This window comes from Coregonus clupeaformis, chromosome 7 (assembly GCF_020615455.1).
Source record: "Coregonus clupeaformis isolate EN_2021a chromosome 7, ASM2061545v1, whole genome shotgun sequence".
NCBI lineage: Eukaryota > Metazoa > Chordata > Actinopteri > Salmoniformes > Salmonidae > Coregonus > Coregonus clupeaformis.
The window spans coordinates 63,242,447-63,261,417 of record NC_059198.1 but is presented as its reverse complement, the minus strand read 5'-3'; the positions used below and the strand labels follow the sequence as shown (position 1 = coordinate 63,261,417).

Sequence of the window (18,971 nt, the reverse complement as noted above, 5' to 3'; positions counted from 1 at the left end):
CAGCTCAGAACTACACGGGAGGATCTTGTCAATGATCTCAAGGCAGCTGGGACCATAGTCACCAAGAAATCAATTGGTAACACACTACGCCGTGAAGTACTGAAATCCTGCAGCGCCCGCAAGGTCCCCCTGCTCAAGAAAGCACATATACAGGCCCGTCTGAAGTTTGCCAATGAACATCTGAATGATTCAGAGGAGAACTGGGTGAAAGTGTTGTGGTCAGATGAGACCAAAATCGAGCTCTTTGGCATCAACTCAACTCGCTGTGTTTGGAGGAGGAGAAATGCTGCCTATGACCCCAAGAACACCATCCCCACCGTCAAACATGGAGGTGGAAACATTATGCTTTGGGGGTGTTTTTCTGCTAAGGGGACAGGACAACTTCACCGCATCAAAGGGACGATGGACAGGGCCATGTACCATCCAATCTTGGGTGAGAACCTCCTTCCCTCAGCCAGGGCATTGAAAATGGGTTGTGGATGGGTATTCCAGCATGACAATGACCCAAAACACACGGCCAAGGCAACAAAGGAGTGGCTCAAGAAGAAGCCCATTAAGGTCCTGGAGTAGCCTAGCCAGTCTCCAGACCTTAATCCCATAGAAAATCTGTGGAGGGAGCTGAAGGTTCGAGTTGCCAAATGTCAGCCTCAAAACCTTAATGACTTGGAGAAGATCTGCAAAGAGGAGTGGGACAAAATCCCTCCTGAGATGTGTGCAAACTTGGTGGCCAACTACAAGAAACGTCTGACCTCTGTGATTGCCAACAAGGGTTTTGCCACCAGGTACTAAGTCATGTTTTGCAGAGGGGTCAAATACTTATTTCCCTCATTAAAATGCAAATCAATTTATAACATTTTTGACATGCGTTTTTCTGCATTTTTTTGTTGTTATTCTGTCTCTCACTGTTCAAATAAACCTACCATTAAAATTATAGACTGATCATGTCTTTGTCAGTGGGCAAACGTACAAAATCAGCAGGGGATCAAATACTTTTTTCCCTCACTGTATGCTTGGTTCTGGCTTGTGACTGGCTTATTCTCCTCCAGCTCTGTTGCTCTATCAGCCAATGAGATGAAAGGGTTTTGTGTCCATCTCACACTGCACTGGGCTGGCTGAGGGAACTCTATAACATTATAGGTATAATTTTTTTGCGCAAGTCTTCCATTGACAATGATTTACTCAAAAGTCAAGAGTGGGCCCGTATTCATGAAGCGTTTCAGAGTAGAAGTGCTGATGTAGGATCAGTTTAGCCTTTTAGCTCGTAATGAAGATTATTACATGGACAGGGTGGGACCTGATCCTAGATCAGCACTCCTACTAAGAGACGCGTTCTGAAACAAACATAAAGGCCAATGTTAGGCTACTACGTACTGTAGAGGTCAAAGGGTCAAAGACAACTGGGTTATCCTACCTTCTAGTTAGTTAAAGACTGTTTCACCATGACTAGCCTCTTGCAGTGTGAAGACACAAGTTGATCCCAGAGGGAGTTTTACAGGCTCCACAGCAGCCCTGTTTTCTTTCTGTCCCTTCCCTTTGGGAATCCATTTTGCTTTTTGCTTTGCTGTTCTTTCTGCTTGTTGATTCTCTTCACAAAGCTGACTGCAGTCTGTGTGCTAAGTTTGGTTCACTCCCCGCCGCCCGCTTGCCTTCTCCACACCAGAAAACAAAAGCTGATTTTTAAGTTTAGCTCTGGATTAGACACTAACTAACTACCAACCTCACTACCACCACAGTAATCACAACAAGATAACCGTCTAGCACCACCACCACCACCACCACCACCACCACCACCTGTCTCCCTCCCTCTGTTCAACTACAGCTCTTTCTTCTTTGTGCTGTTCTGTTCTTTATATATCTACAGCTCAGACGACGTGTCGCCCAATCGGCCGGACTCCTCTCATGTCTACCCTCCCCCCTGGGCCAGGGGAGGAGCGGCTGCCCCCTCCCTACCCCACCTCCACCCTACCCCATCCCGCCACCCACCACTTTTACCCCCACCCCAAAATCCTACCCTGCGCACGCCCCGTGGCCCCAGGGCCAGAGTCCCAGCCCCCCGGCTCCCCTCCTCTCCCGCTGCGCTGGTCTGGCTTCACCCCCCCTCTCCCGCCTCCCACCTCCTCCTCTTCCTCCTCCTCTTCCTCGCTTGACATCAACTCGAACCCCAAACCCAGCTGCCTGCATTTCCCCTCCAAACACGCCCTCCCGCACGGCCACCCGCTGCCAGGTGACATGTCGCTGCCGCCGCATGCTCCCCCGCCCCCCGATATGGGTAAAGCCTCGCCCCTCTACATGAAAACCCCCCTGGTACTGGCCCGTCATGACCTGTCCCTGGGCATGAGCATGGGCAACCCCCCTAGCCTGCTGTCATCCGCCCCCCCGCTGTGGGCTACCTGTCCCTGTGCCAGAGAGAGAGGACTCCCCAGGCTGACTAGGTAAATACAATGCCTGCCTGCCTGCCTGCCAGTCTGCCCTGCGCACTGCGCCTGCCCTGCCAACCTACTGCCTGCCTGCCCTGACACTGAGACAGACATACAGACAGGCAAACAGATGCAGGCGGGTATGGATACACCACCCACTACACCACAGAGAGAGAGAGAGCAGAGAGAGAGAGCAGAGAGAGAGAGCAGAAAGAGAAAGCCTACCAGCTTTTTTCCCCAGGTGGCCAAATGTCCTGTCCATGTCCTTTATCTTGCTGACTCATATTTTTGTGTTTTTGCTGGTCTCCAATCCCATATCTCAGAATCTGTAACATTCATGTTGCCGGGGGATGTCTCTCCAGGGGGTGCCTAGCAACTGAGGATGTTACTGCCTTTTGCAGAGAGTGCAGTAGAGGCTGGTGTAGAATAGAAAATAAATAAAAACATGAATAACACTGCATATGGTTTTCTACAAGCATATTAATGTATTGCTAATGTAGTTTACTAAATCGTAGCGAAGGTTTTCCTGGTCAACAGATACACAACTTTTGGAGATTCCAAACTCATAATTGTTTACTATATCAAGTCAATCAAAAACCAGGAAGTCAATCAGAAGACCAGGAAATCAATCAGAAGATCAGGAAGGCAATCAGAAGACCAGGAAGTAAATCAGAAAACCAGGAAGTAAATCACAAGACCAGGAAGTCAATCAGAAGATCAGGAAGTCAATCAGAAGATTAGGAAGTCAATCAGAAAATCAGGAAGTAAATCATAAGACCAGGAAGTCAATCAGAAGACCAGAGCTGTGTTCGAATACCCATACTAACATAATGTATACTACATACTTAATGAGTATATACTACATACTATATACTATTAGTTCATGTTAGTATACTGTAAACGAACGGTATCCTTTCAGTTGAGCGTACTAGCGCTTCACCTGTTTACCGGAAGTTGATGCTGTTGCTATGCAACCTCTTGCTAGCTTGTTAGCATAACAAATGACTAGTTAGACATTTTACGATTTCGGGTGTGTTCGTAAATTCAATCTGGAGTGCCAGAGTGCGCTCAGAGTGCGCAAATCCAGAACGTTGTCACACTGGATGCTCTGACGAGGAGTAGGGTTGATCCGAGCCTTCTGACCTCACAACGGCAGTCAAGCAGCCAAGCTAACGTTGGCTAGCTTGCTAGCTACTTCCAGACACAAATAAGAGAACACCTCACTCTGACCATTTTACTCGCCCTAGCAGAGCTGGTTAGGCTGTTTATATGTTATCCAGAGCGTTGGTGACTGTAACTGTGCTGCTGGCAACAATTTAATGACAATTGTTTTGCCAATGTTCAACGGGTGTTGAGTGTTCATAAATCCATCAGTTATTCTGCGCTCTGGCACACTCAGAAGAGAGTGCTATGAAACCAGAATTAACAATGTCCATTGAGAACGCACAATGACTATACCACATAGCTAAGAATGACGTGAATAATCAAATCAATAAACGTTGGGTAGTTAGTTAGATAGCATATAGTTAATATACTGCCTGGCAAGTTTAATGTATTAGTAGCCAACTAACGTTAGGTAACTAGCTAACATACCGGTACATACTGCTGTAATGCTATGCGGTTCGTAAGGATAGCGTAGCTAACAAATTGTCAGCCAACATAACGTGTAACGTAACTTATTTGAAAAGTCATTACTTTATTTAATTCCTCAACATTTTCTTAACATTTGTCATAATTAGTTAAAGCAATGAATTTGTATCCGCTCTCGTCGGACTTCAGCTGCATATTTTCCGCCATTTTCTTCAAATCTGATAGCGTTGTGAAGCCACGTCCATTTTCTGAAGAATTGCATAATGGGCATACTAACTACTGTATCCATACTATGACCAATAAGCATACTACATACTCAATTTACGTCACAAATAGTATGGTTAGTGCGGTTAGTATGAGTATTCGAACACAGCTCAGGACTTATTTCTGGGGAATAGAAGACCCAAATCTTGTGCTCAAGTGATGTCTCTTGTGATCCACAGTCACCATCCAATAACCTGGGAATGGGGAGTTCAGGCTCAGCAATCCACAGTCACCATCCAATGACCTGGGAATGGGGAGTTCAGGCTCAGCAATCCACAGTTACCATCCAATGACCTGGGAATGGGGAGTTCAGGCTCAGCAATCCACAGTCACCATCCTGTCCTCCAAATACAGCAGCACACCTATAACAGGACTATATTGCACAACAGATTATATTTCAAGACTCTCAGCTAGAACCACTGTGGTTGAATGAATTTCACAATTTAACACAACTATTCTATAACAGCACTATTTAATAATAGCACTATTATAAAAAAATACTATTTAATAATATAACTATTCTGTAACAGGACTATTTAATAATAGCACTATTCTATAACAGGACTATTTCATAATAGGACTATTCTATAAAAATACTGTTTAATAATAGCACTATTCTATAACAGGACTATTTAATAATAGTACTATTCTATAACATGACTATTTCATAATAGCACTATTCTAAAACAGGACTACTTCATAATAGCATTATTCTATAACAGCACTATTTCATAATATAACTATTATTTAAAAAAATACTATTTAATAATATAACTATTCTGTAACAGGACTATTTCATAATAGCACTATTCTATAAAAATACTATTTCATAATAGCACTATTCTATAACAGGACTATTTCATAATAGAACTATTCTGTAAAAATACTATTTAATAACAGCACTATTCTATAACAGGACTATTTCATAATAGAACTATTCTATAAAAATACTATTTAATAATATAACTATTCTATAACATGACTATTTCATAATAGCACTATTCTATAACAGGACTATTTCATAATAGCACTATTCTATAAAAATACTGTTTAATAATAGCACTATTCTATAACAGGACTATTTAATAATAGTACTATTCTATAACATGACTATTTCATAATAGCACTATTCTAAAACAGGACTACTTCATAATAGCATTATTCTATAACAGGACTATTTCATAATATCACTATTCTATAAAAATACTGTTTAATAATAGCACTATTCTATAACAGGACTATTTCATAATAGCACTATTCTATAAAAATACTATTTAATAATAGCACGATTCTATAACAGGACTATTTAATAATAGCACTATTCTATAAAATACTGTTTAATTATATAACTATTCTATAACATTACTATTTCATAATATCACTATTCTATAACAGGACTATTTAATAATAGCACTATTCTATAAAATACTATTTAATAATATAATTATTCTATAACATGACTATTTCATAATAGCACTATTCTATAACAGGACTATTTAATAATAACACTATTCTATAACAGGACTATTTAATAATAACACTATTCTATAACATGACTATTTCAAGACTTTGTCATCTTCTGTATAGCAGGTAGACTAACCTGGCTGTTGACTTGTATTTCCCCCTTCTCTGTTTCTGGCAGTTTCTCTCCAGTCTCCAAAATCAAATCAAATCAAATTGTATTTGTCACATGTGCAGAATACAACTGGTGTAGACTTTACCATGAAATGCTTACTTACGAGCCCTTTCCCAACAATGCAGAGTTTATGATGAAGTATCAGTACCAGATCGATGTGCAGAGGTACCAGGTATTTGAGGTAGATATGTACATGAAGACAGGGTAAAGTGACTGGGCATCAGGATAGATAATAATAAGGTATTTGAGGTAGCTATGTACATGAAGGCAGGGTAAAGTGACTAGGCATCAGGATAGATAATAATAAGGTATTTGAGGTAGCTATGTACATGAAGGCAGGGTAAAGTGACTAGGCATCAGGATAGATAATAATAAGGTATTTGAGGTAGATATGTACATGAAGGCAGGGTAAAGTGACTGGGCATCAGGATAGATAATAATAAGGTATTTGATGTATTTGAGGTAGCTATGTACATGAAGGCAGGGTAAAGTGACTAGGCATCAGGATAGATAATAATAAGGTATTTGATGTATTTGAGGTAGCTATGTACATGAAGGCTGGGTAAAGTGACTAGGCATCAGGATAGATAATAATAAGAGTAAAATAAAGAACAGAGTAGCAGCAGCATGTGATGAGTGTAATAGTGTGTGTGTGTATGTGTGTTTGTGTTGTGTCAGTATGTGTGTGTGTGTGCATATGTAGTGTATGTGAATGTGTGTGGGTTTTGTGTGGGAGTGTCAATGGAGAGTGTGAGTGTGTATATATAGTCTAGTGAGTGTGCATCATGTCAGTGCAAGATAGGGTCAGTGCAGATAATTTGGGTAACCATTAATTGACTATTTATCAGTGTCCAGTGTCCAGTGTCCAGTGTCCAGTGTTCCAGTAGAGTCAACACCACTAGACATGGCAGGGCATCAGGAGCCATTATACCAATTATATAGATGTCATAGTCTCAAATGGCACCCTATTCCCTAAACAGTGCACTACTTTGGACAAGGGTCATAGAGCTCAGGTCAAAAGTAGTGCACTATATTGTGAATAGGGTGCCATTTGGGACGTAGACTATGTCAGTGTTTCAGAAGCAGCCTGGACGTTCCCTTCCCCCTCCATGACTCCTCATTCACACACACCCCTATACTGTTCACACTGACGGTCTCTAGTGACCCCTATACTGTTCACACTGGCAGCCTCTAGTGACCTCTATACCCTCTGAAGTACACACTCTCTAGTGACTCCTATACCCTCTAAAGTACACACTCTCTAGTGACCCTATATAGGTGTGGAAGGCCTGATATGATGGGAGCTAGCTATTATTATAATTACCAGTCAGTAACTGCAGCAACACAACGATCCAGATACTATTTAGTAGGTTGGAGACCACTGACATTGATTATGGTTATATGATGATGATGATGATGATGATGATGATGATGATGACAGTTAAGAACGGCTCCCTTGTGAAAGAGACCTTGGTCTCAATGGTCCCTGTTAAAATAAAGGTCAAATAAATGAAGAAGAAGGACATTTATGTAGCGATTATGCTACGATGTAGTTTGACAGCAGACACAGCAGAACACTAACATCCTCTCTCCTTCACCAGTACACTAAGGAGTAAGGAGAGCTCTCCAGTGATTGGTCACAAGGGGGTGCAGGTGGCAGGTCCGATGGTGCCCCCTGGTGTTGGCCAGCAGAGCTGCAGCCAGTCGCCCCACTCCACAGAACACAGCCCACACACCTTGCGCAAAGGTCAGCGGTTCAACATCACAGTCGGATCAATATCTTTGGATTCTTTTCGTTTTACCTATACAGCAAATTTATGTTTTTTTTTTTTTTTTGAAGGATCCAGATTAAGTCTGTTCTTGGATTAAGCCCTAAACACGTTCCATGGAGATTCTCCATTCAGCATGATTTTTTTTGGCCAGGAGTAGGCTTAATCTGGATCCAGAAAACAGATACTTAATGTAATATACATGTCTAATCTAATTTGTTTCTTATCAAAATGTTGATATTAATTTGTTTTATTGTATAAAGCTGGGGTTGGAACCAAAATTATTTTCCAATCGTTTTGTTCTGAACAGAACCATTTTTTGTTCCGTTCCACTGTTCTGACCAGCAAAATAAAGTTCTGAACTGCTTCGAACTAAAAAAAAGTAACGGTTTATTTTGTTAATTTCTGTTCCTTTTTACATTTAGCTCAACATTAAATTACTTCACCAATCAGTGCAGATAGAGAAGCTTGCTGTAGAGCGAGTAAGCGATTTAATCTGTATAGGAAAGTCGTTAAGAGCAAATTGTATTTTGCCGTAACAGCATGTTTTAATCATAATGAAAGACAAACACACACACTGTGCCAGTCACAGTGTAGGGCGCAAGATGCAACTGAAATGTTGAGGGTGAGGAGAGAGCGAGAGATGATGGAGGAAGCTTACTTTGAAGCGCTGGCCATCTTGTTATGACATGCATTATCTGAATTGGGCTCACATAATTATGCAGACAGAGGAGAGGCTTCTATGGAAGAACTTTGAATGTCTTTGAACTTCAGAGTTGGTTTAACGTTGGAACAGAGCAAACTTTAGCTATCTAGCTAACAAGCTTGTTTGTGCAGAGCAGCACTAGAATAAAAAACACATCTTACCTTTTTGCGGTTAATAAATCCAATGTGAAACGTGAAAACTATAGTATCCTTAACTAGAATTGAAAAAGTAAATCCATTCTTCTCTAATTAAACATCTCTCCTTAATTTCTGAATTACACTTGTAACATGGTCAGTAGGCTACAGTAACCTATGCTTCAGAGGGGGAGGGGCTACAGTAACCTATGCTTCAGAGGGGGAGGGGCAGGTAGCCTACACACGCACACCCACTGGCAGAGATTCCTAGCTGGCAGGCAGAAGCTGGAATAAGTTTCTGAGTGACAGAGTGAGGTCTTTGCATAGGCGCTTTGTTGCGATTTTTGTGGGACTGGGAAAAAATGCCCGGAATGTAAAAAAACTTTATTAACCGGTTCCCATGCTTTTGAAATACCGGTTCTGTTCCGGAACAGTATAGGTCACTTTTGTTTTCGGTTTGGGTTCTGTTCCTCTAATAATTTCGTTGTTTTCCGGTTTTCGGCTGTGTTCCCTGAACCAGTTCCAACCCCTGGTATAAAGGTAGGCTTAGTTTTTGATGTGTTAATTTACTTTAGATATTCATGTTAATGTTAACTCTCTTCTTCTCTGTCTCCAGGCTCTAAGAAGCTGGCCCCTGTCCCTCCAAAGGTTCCAGCTGGATACGGCCAGTCGGGTGGTTCTGGTGGGATTTCGGACCAGTCCACAGGTCAGCCGTCGCCGGTCAGCCTGTCCCCCACCCCTCCCAGCACCCCCTCCCCCTATGGACTGGCCGGTCCCCCACAGGCCCCTGGAGGACTAGGGGCCTCCTCCCCCGGTCAGACCCCTCTCTGTGGCTCCCTGGGGTCCCTGGGGTCCCTGTCCTCCCCCCCTTCTCTGACCGGCACGCTGGGCAAGTCTCGGCCCACCCCTAAGCCCCGCCAGAGGCCCAGCCTGCCCCCTCCTCAGCCGCCCACCGTCCCTCCGCCGGGGGCCAACCCTGTCGGCCCTGGGTCCCTGGAGCAGGGCATCCTGGACAGACTGTCCCCCGGGGAGAGCATGTCCACAGGTAAACAACATGATGATCACGTAACCACGGCAACGACAACACCACCCCCGCCCCAACCACCACAGCTGGGGTCAGGGACGATGCAGCCGCGTCCCACTCTCAGACTGGCTGTAGCACTGTCCAATGGAGACGGTGGACAGGTGTAGCTAGTAGGACTAGGGAAATCAGGATCCTATCGCTACTGACTCACCCATTCTATAAAATAATGTATTATTGAATAACGGTGGCCTTTATTTAGACAGACAGACGCAGTCGTCTGAGAAGAACAATATGCTGTAAATATTAGGATTTTGTTGCACATTGTAGAGAGGAAACCACAGTATGTATCCATTGCTTGTGTTATGTGCTGATGTTTCTAAGTATTGTGAGGAAACATCAGGGAAGCATAGCGATGTCCTGCTTGTATGGAAGTTTCCATTAGATTCATCATGTGCTTCCTCTCTGTTTATCCCTCATACAGTACGCCAGAGCTAGGTAGGTCCCAGGCTACACGCATAGAAATAGAATGACTAGAACAGACAAACCCCCTCAGACCACGGCAATTTGACAGTGTACTCATGGGTACATTCAGCTCAGGGGTTGCACCTACGTCACTTGGTCGCGTTGTGCTGTGCGTTGTTATGAACGTTCTATGAACGCCTCAGCCATTGTGGTGCTTGAAAGTGGAGTGATGCCCAGTCATTCTGAATGGAGGCTAATGACTGTTTCGTCGAAAGTACACTATAGATTACACTATAGTGGCCTGGAAATATGACGACATTGCTCAAGTCATCACATAATTAGTAGGAAACAACTTTGCCATCATTATGATGTCATCAAATTCACTTTGGAGAGATGATAATATTGCCATTAGCTATCAAAGTTCGTCAAACATTTCTAGCAATGCTAACGTTAGCTAGCTAAAATCCAGGACTGTCCCTCAATCTTCAATCTGGCTACATCACAATGATAAGAAATGGTTTTTCTACTAATAGCTTGTCTCCTTTTGAAATATCATTGGGTTTCCAAGCCAGTATAATGGACTTTAGACTAAATCTTCATCAGCGCCCATTGACAATGCATTGAGTAAAACCTTTAGTCGGGCACCAGGGCTCAAGAGAATCTTCCTAACGAAATTGGGACGCAACGTGCAATCCATGAATATAGCCGACATTGTTCCACTCATCATGGAATGTTGACTTGAAAAGGGAATGTCTGTTCTAGTCATTCTATGCTTACTTCAACAACAAGTCCACTCTCTCAGGACAAACATGGCTTATTCTAGGCTGGTCCCAGACCTGTTTGTGCTCTTGCCAACCCCATTGCACATTGTCAAGCGATTCCATAAGGAGTTGGCAAGAGAGCAGAAACAAGCCTTATTGAAGAAGTGGTCACTCAGATAGGCTAACTTCTTGTCTGATGTCATAATTATGATCTGAGGTGTTCCATAGAAATCTATTTGTAATATTCTATGAGGTTCTCTGTTCTATCTGTCAGTATCAGTATCAGTATCAGTATCAGTACCAGTCATTCTCTCTGTGTCCCTGTGTTCTATTCATGATTCTCTTGTTCCCCTGCTCTGCTCTACCTGCTACTATGTTGTGTACCAGCCGTGTGAGGCCTGGGGAGTCAGTGTGGTGTGGGCTAAGTGTGAGGGGGACTTTTAGGGTAAGCCAGATCTGACCCCGCCCGCAACGTTATCATACTACGCTCCATCGCTCACCGCTACGCCCGCCTCGCCCAGTGCTGTGGCTGCCTCTGGGTTCTCCTGCAGCCTGCTTCAAACATACATCCTGTACCTGTTAGCTAAACAGCTAGCTATCAGCCATCCATGCTAACGCTAGGTAATTTCCCCATTCTGTTGGTGTTACAGTATCAGCCATGCCAACGCTAGCTAGCTGCCCCATTCTGTTAGTGTTACAGTATTAGCCATGCTAACGCTAGCTAGCTGCCCCATTCTGTTGGTGTTACAGTATCAACCATGCTAATGCTAGCTAGCTGTCCCATTCTGTTGGTGTTGCATTATCAGCCATTCAAATGCTAGCTAGCTGCCCCACCCTGTTGGTGTTACTGTATCAGCCATGCTAACGCTAGCTAGCTGTCCCATTCTGTTGGTGTTACTGTATCAGCCATGCTAACGCTAGCTAGCTGTCCCATTCTGTTGGTGTTACTGTATCAGCCATGCTAACGCTAGCTAATTGTCCCATTCTGTTGGTGTTACTGTAGCCGGCATGCTGTTGTTCAGACTGTACGTACTGTATGCATGGCTTACAGACTTCCCAGAGCGCACCACGTACACTGCAGCGCTCACCATTGCAGATGCCGCCACTTCCTCCGAAGGTCCATCTTTAACGCTTTGCCCCTTTTTCACCATCCCCATGCCAACAAACATCGCCCCTGCTACAGGACAGGTGTGTGGGCTCACAGGTAACCCCCAGGTGACCCCCAGGTGACCCCCATCCCAGACCCATGGCTTCAGGACAGACCCATTGTTTTACTGCTTTCCCTCTGACAGCATCGCCTCCTGCTCAGTGCTCCATCTGTTTTACCGCTTTCCCACTGACAGCATCGCCTCCTGCTCAGTGCTCCATCTGTTTTACTGCTCTCCCTCTGACAGCATCGCCTCCTGCTCAGTGCTCCATCTGTTTTACTGCTTTCCCACTGACAGCATCGCCTCCTGCTCAGTGCTCCATCTGTTTTACTGCTTTCCCACTGACAGCATTGCCTCCTGCTCAGTGCTCCATCTGTTTTACTGCTCTCCCTCTGACAGCATCGCCTCCTGCTCAGTGCTCCATCTGTTTTACTGCTCTCCCTCTGACAGCATCGCCTCCTGCTCAGTGCTCCATCTGTTTTACTGCTTTCTCTCTGACAGCATCGCCTCCTGTTCAGTGCTCCATCTGTTTTACTGCTCTCTCTCTGACAGCATCGCCTCCTGCACAGTGCTCCATCTGTTTTACTGCTCTCCCTCTGACAGCATCGCCTCCTGCTCAGTGCTCCATCTGTTTTACTGCTTTCCCACTGACAGCATCGCCTCCTGCTCAGTGCTCCATCTGTTTTACTGCTCTCCCTCTGACAGCATCGCCTCCTGCTCAGTGCTCCATCTGTTTTACTGCTCTCCCTCTGACAGCATCGCCTCCTGCTCAGTGCTCCATCTGTTTTACTGCTTTCTTTCTGACAGCATCGCCTCCTGTTCAGTGCTCCATCTGTTTTACTGCTCTCTCTCTGACAGTATCGCCTCCTACACAGTGCTCCATCTGTTTTACTGCTCTCCCTCTGACAGCATCGCCTCCTGCTCAGTGCTCCATCTGTTTTACTGCTCTCCCTCTGACAGCATCGCCTCCTGCTCAGTGCTCCATCTGTTTTACTGCTCTCCCTCTGACAGCATCGCCTCCTCCTCAGTGCTCCATCTGTTTTACTGCTTTCTCTCTGACAGCATCGCCTCCTGCTCCATCTCATTCTGACACAGTGGAAGACGGTCATCATTCTCTGGGTATTATTGCTGTCCAGCAGCTGCAACAATACCTCAGCAAATTACCAAACAAGTAGACTAATTCCCTCCCTCCCTCATAATATTGTGTGTCCCAAATGGCACCCTGTTCCCTATATAGGGCTCTGGTCAAAAGTAATGCACTACATAGGGAATAAGGTGTAATTTAGGACACACACGTAGAGATTCTTCCCGTTGTTAATTCAAGCTCGATGTCTTTGGTGCCCATCTTTCACAGAGTTTCAATCCACACACATCTTGTTGCCTCTGTGGTCAATACAGTAATCTGGTCATTGTTGTAAACGTGTTTAACGTTTTGTGTCATTGTGAAATAATTTTGGAAACGTGTTTTTTGGGCAGCAGCACAAAGGACCTGTGTCCTGTTATAGACCTAGCTTCTCCAGGGGTCTCTGGTGTTATTCCAACTAGCCCAGTAGCACAGTATGACTACCTCCCTGTTATAGACCTAGCTTCTCCAGAGGTCTCTGGTGTTATTACTACTAGACCAGTAACACAGTATGACTACCTCCCTGTGTAGAATGTGTCAGAGACCAACATAGTATACTTACCTGCTGCTGCTTTCTTCAAACAACAACAACACAATGCAGTTTTTTCACTCAAAAAACTGAATTTCCTTTCTGCTTTCTTCCTTTTTTACACACCATCATCACCACCATCATCACCACCATCATTACCATACGCCTTCTTCCTCCTCCTCCTCCTCCTCCTCCTCCTCCTCCTCCTCCTCCTCCTCCTCCTCCTCATCTTCCTCCTCCTCCTCCTCCTCCTCATCTTCCTCCTCCTCCTCTTCCTCCTCCTCCTCCTACCCTTCCTCCTCCTCCTCCTCCTCCTTTTCCTCTTCCTCTCCCTCTTCCTCCTCTTCCTCCTCTTCATGCTTCTCTTCACCACCACCACCACCACCTCCGCCATGACACCATAATAATCACTTTCCACCTCTGTCGCCACGCCAACCATGCCAACCCGCTAACCATGCCATCATTAGATTACTTCAATTATGAAATCCCCTCCATCAATGTGAACCTGGACAGCCTCATCGATGAGTTCAGCGGTGCTGCCCCCTGCAGGCGCTACGGAGCGGTGACATACTCTCCTCCCCCAGGGGGAGACGATAACCCCGACCACGACCCCTACGCCGTGCCTGAGGAGGACGAACCCCAGGACACCACCTTATGACATCATTACCCTGAGACAGCCCTATGATGTGACATCATCAGAGCTCGCCCAGAACTCGGACGTGCCCGGGAAGGCAAGGCAAGGCTGGCACCATGGCGCTCCAACATACAGCTAGCTAGCTGTACATACTGTAAGACTGTAACGCTCGCTCACACCGCACTGCCACGATGCTCCCAGACAAAACAAACAAACACACAAACAACATGGCTTCTTCTTCTACACCGCAATGCTCACCTGACCTTTCACCTGGAACTCCAGAACTGAACCCCCCCCTCACATTGTGCTATACCTACAGGCTGCAAGCAAAACTAATCTCTTAGAAATACTACGCAAATAGTAATGTAAACTCAATAACGCACCACATGCCATATAGAGGAGGACCAGTTGCCTTTGGAGGGAAGAAGACATATGGATTATATGGAGGAGTATTAATGCCATGTTCAGTATTATATTTTATTTTTGCTTTGTGGATACTACCGTATTTTTTTGTGATCAGTATTTCTTTTGACTTTTTACGTTTTTGTTTTTTTTCCTTATATGAAAAGCCTGCACTCAAATTGCAATACATGCATCGCATACTCACAAACAGTTTGGCCTGACCCTAAATGAAGGAAACTCGTAACCTGACTGGTTGTGTAGATGTGTGGGTAAAGTGGGTCTGACTGGTCGTGTAGATGTGTGGGTAAAGTGGGTCTGACTGGTTGTGTAGATGTGTGGGTAAAGTGGGTCTGACTGGTTGTGTAGATGTGTGGGTAAAGTGGGTCTGACTGGTTGTGTAGATATGTGGATAAAGTGGGTCTGACTGGTTGTGTAGATATGTGGGTAAAGTGGGCTTCAGGGTCAGTGTGTGTAGTGTACTGTATTCCTAACAGGGTAATATGATGAGAGAGTTATTAGTCCTAGTTTTCTGCACACTATAGAGATGATGATGAACAGAGTCTATTGAAGAATGCAGCATGAAATGCATAACTAACCCTATTCTGGGCAGGGTTTGGGTCGATTCCATTTCAATTCAGTCAGTTCAGGAAGTAAACTGTTTACTTTCTGTATGACTGAATTGAAATGGAATGGACCCCAGCCCTGATTCTGTGTCACCCCTGCCCCCCAGTCCCTGTTCTTCCCACCTCTCCCCCACGTACACATAGTCCTATAGGCCAACACAAATATCTGCATTGATACACAGTTAAGAGACATCTGTAGGATTGCTTTATAAGTAGCAATAATTTATTTGTACAGGATTAAAGATGAATTCATGCACATATTTTCACCAGCACAGTATTAGAATGTCTTTGGAATAGAACTCAGAGTGCATTGTTGTTGTTATCAGAAGGGTTTTAAACTATCAAACTGTATCATTAGACAATAATGATGCACATCAAATATCTTTAAGAGTCGGGTCCCCAAAATGAAGCCCCCTTATTGCTTAAAACCTTTCTGGATCTAATAGCAGAGCTGTGCTCACAGAGACTGGGGAGGGACATCATACCTTTCAGACTGGGGAGTGACATCATACCTTTCAGACTGGGGAGTGACATTATACCTTTCAGACTGAGGAGTGACATCATACCTTTCAGACTGAGGAGTGACATCATACCTTTCAGACTGAGGAGTGACATCATACCTTTCAGACTGGGGAGTGACATCATACCTTTCAGACTGGGGATTCTTAGAAGCAGTGACATCATACCTTTCAGACTGGGGAGTGATATTATACCTTTCAGACTGAGGAGTGACATCATACCTTTCAGACTGAGGAGTGACATCATACCTTTCAGACTGGTAAGTGACATCATACCTTTCAGACTGGGGAGTGACATTATACCTTTCAGATTGGGGAGTGACATCATACCTTTCAGACTGAGTGACATCATACCTTTCAGACTGAGTGACATCATACCTTTCAAACTGGGGATTGACATTAGAGGAGGACTGAGGACTGAGGAGTGACATCATACCTTTCAGACTGGGGAGTGACATTATACCTTTCAGACTGAGGAAAGACATCATACCTTTCAGACTGGGGAGTGACATTTGACCTTTTTCACACTTCTGAGCTGAGCAGAACCAAGCCTTATTGTTCTGGCCTGGTTACACCTCCACTAAAGCTGCTGGAACCATGCTGGAAAGAACCATGTAAAAGGAAAATATCCAAGCCAGCACAGTACGGTTTGGGTTTGCAAGATAATGTGAAAAGGGTATTAGAGCTTGATAAAGAGGGGTCAGTCTCAGAGGACCAATTAAGTTCCTCCTCAAAACTGGCCTGCTCATAAAACAACCAATCAGATCCAAAGGTTCCAAAGCCTGCTTCAGGTTCTAAATATGTTTCTCTCTTAACTTCAGGCTCTGTAGTTCAGGCTCTGTATTTCAGGCTCTGTAGTCCAGGCTCTGTATTTCAGGCTCTGTAGTCCAGGCTCTGTATTTCAGGCTCTGTAGTCCAGGCTCTGTATTTCAGGCTCTGTAGTCCAGGCTCTGTATATCAGGCTCTGTAGTCCAGGCTCTGTATTTCAGGCTCTGTAGTCCAGGCTCTGTATTTCAGGCTCTGTATTTCAGGCTCTGTAGTCCAGGCTCTGTATTTCAGGCTCTGTATTTCAGGCTCTGTAGTCCAGGCTCTGTAGTCCAGGCTCTGTATTTCAGGCTCTGTATTTCAGGCGCTGTATTTCAGGCTCTGTATTTCAGGCTCCGTAGTCCAGGCTCTGTAGTTCAGGCTCTGTAGTCCAGGCTGTGTATTTCAGGCTCTGTAGTTCAGGCTATGTATTTCAGGCTCTGTATTTCAGGCTCTGTAGTCCAGGCTCTGTAGTTCAGGCTCTGTAGTCCAGGCTGTGTATTTCAGGCTCTGTAGTTCAGGCTATGTATTTCAGGCTCTGTATTTCAGGCTCTGTAGTTCAGGCTCTGTATTTCAAGCTATGGATTTCAGGCTCTGTAGTCCAGTCTCTGTAGTTCAGGCTCTGTATTTCAGGCTATGTAGTTCAGGATCTGTATTTCAGGCTCCGTAGTCCAGGCTCTGTATTTCAGGCTCTGTGATCTTCGCCCCTATAGTGTAAATACAAAGAACTGTACATAAATATGTGTATAAACCTAAGAGATAAAGCGTAATGTAAAGGCACATTTTCATTATATATATATATATATATTAATATATGTGATGATATATTTATGATGTGTAGAGAAATAATATGATAAATAATGTGATGTTTATTTTTGTCCCCTGCACACGATTATTATCAGATTCACACACAACAACACAACAGACATGTGACGCTGCAGCAACATGAATGAAGAAAGATATTACTGTTCTGGTGGGACCCCTGAGTAAAACACCAAGAAATGCTCTGTCAAAAAAGCCATATTTTAAAAAGTCAATCATTCATTTATACACTTAACCTGTTTACTCAAAACAAACTCGATATGCACAGAAAACACATGTTCCCCATCTCAAGAGGTTCAATAAAAAACATTACTTTAGTAAGTGCCTATTCCGTGCCAAATAAAGTAACAGGGTTGACCATAATAGGGTTGACGATTTCTTCTTAAATCAGCCATAAATCCCCTTGTGACAGGCGGAATGGAAGCTTGTTGTGTGCAACAGGGAGGGGAATTGAATGTAAGCTTAAACAAATTGAAATTGTTAAAACATTTCAAGCCTGTCTATCTATGGGTAACATGGTGTTATGCTTGACCGGCTCAGTTTTCCACCACAAAACACCAGAAAATAGTCAAAAAGAGGAGAACCAGCTTTTACTCTATGATTTGACTATTAGATGTGCAATGTTTCTTTTCCCAAAAATATTTAATGATATGCCATTTAGCAGACGCTTTTATCCAAAGCGACTTACAGTCATGCGTGCATACATTTTTTTTTTTGTGTATGGGTGGTCCCGGGGATCGAACCCACTACCTTGGCGTTACAAGCGCCGTGCTCTACCAGCTGAGCTACAGAGGACCACATTTAAAAAGGAATAGTTTCACCATATTAAAACGAGACTTCAGTTCACGTAACAGGCTTGACCTTAAAACATAGGGACAGATGTAAATGAATCACTAATCACATAATAATAATCTTCAGAAATGACTTTGTCAAAGTAACAAATTAAACTAAGGCTTTACAATGATGGTGAAACTTGGAGAAATGTTGCCATTAAATGGGTTAAAATCTTCCTACAAGTGACACAGGATTGATGGAGGGACATGTCAAAATTGTGAATGTATTAAATTCTCCATGTGGTCTATATTAAAGGACACTTCATTTAATATAAGAGGCTTTTAATATTCAATATTGGTGCACAATTTCTACTTAAAATATCCAAGGGGCGCAAAAGGCACTCTTTCTGTGGAACGACCCAGTTGTATTTGACACAGTGTACGCCTAACATTGGAAATGAAACATTCAGCCTGTTATCTGAGATTCGTCTGGGTCTTTTAAACGACCATCAGGACTGCTGGGAGAGAAGAGTCACAGACAGCTGGTATGACATCACAACAGGACATACATTTTCTCAATCAAAGTGCAATTATGTTGATTACTTTAATAACCTCAGAGTCAAAAACAGACCAGACCTACCCCCACCCTACCCTACAGTAAAGACCTCACCCTACCCTACAGTAAAGACCCCACCCTACCCTACAGTAAAAAACCCACCCTACCCCACCCTACCCTACAGTAAAGACTTCACCCTACCCTACAGTAAAGTACCCAACCCAACCTACCCTACCCTACCCTACAGTAAAGACCTCACCCTACCCTACAGTAAAA

General features: G+C 43.9%; 1 protein-coding gene across 5 annotated transcripts in view; it reads left to right on the top strand.

Moving 5' to 3' along the window:
- LOC121555367 (rho GTPase-activating protein 44-like) overlaps nucleotides 1-15,868 on the top strand; it is a 124,410-nt gene extending 108,542 nt beyond the window's left edge. For 3 of the 5 annotated variants that reach the window (XM_045221471.1, XM_045221470.1, XM_045221469.1), the window contains 3 exons: nucleotides 7,509-7,654; nucleotides 9,133-9,561; nucleotides 14,031-15,868. In XM_045221471.1, the coding sequence (XP_045077406.1) occupies nucleotides 7,509-7,654; nucleotides 9,133-9,561; nucleotides 14,031-14,221 (766 nt within the window). In that variant the 3' untranslated portion in view covers nucleotides 14,222-15,868. Of the gene's footprint in view, nucleotides 1-1,861; nucleotides 2,221-7,508; nucleotides 7,655-9,132; nucleotides 9,562-11,150; nucleotides 11,209-14,030 lie in introns of those variants that run through there. The other 2 variants (XR_006661204.1, XM_045221472.1) reach the window with 2 other exon arrangements.
- Nucleotides 15,869-18,971: the final 3,103 nt, after the last annotated feature.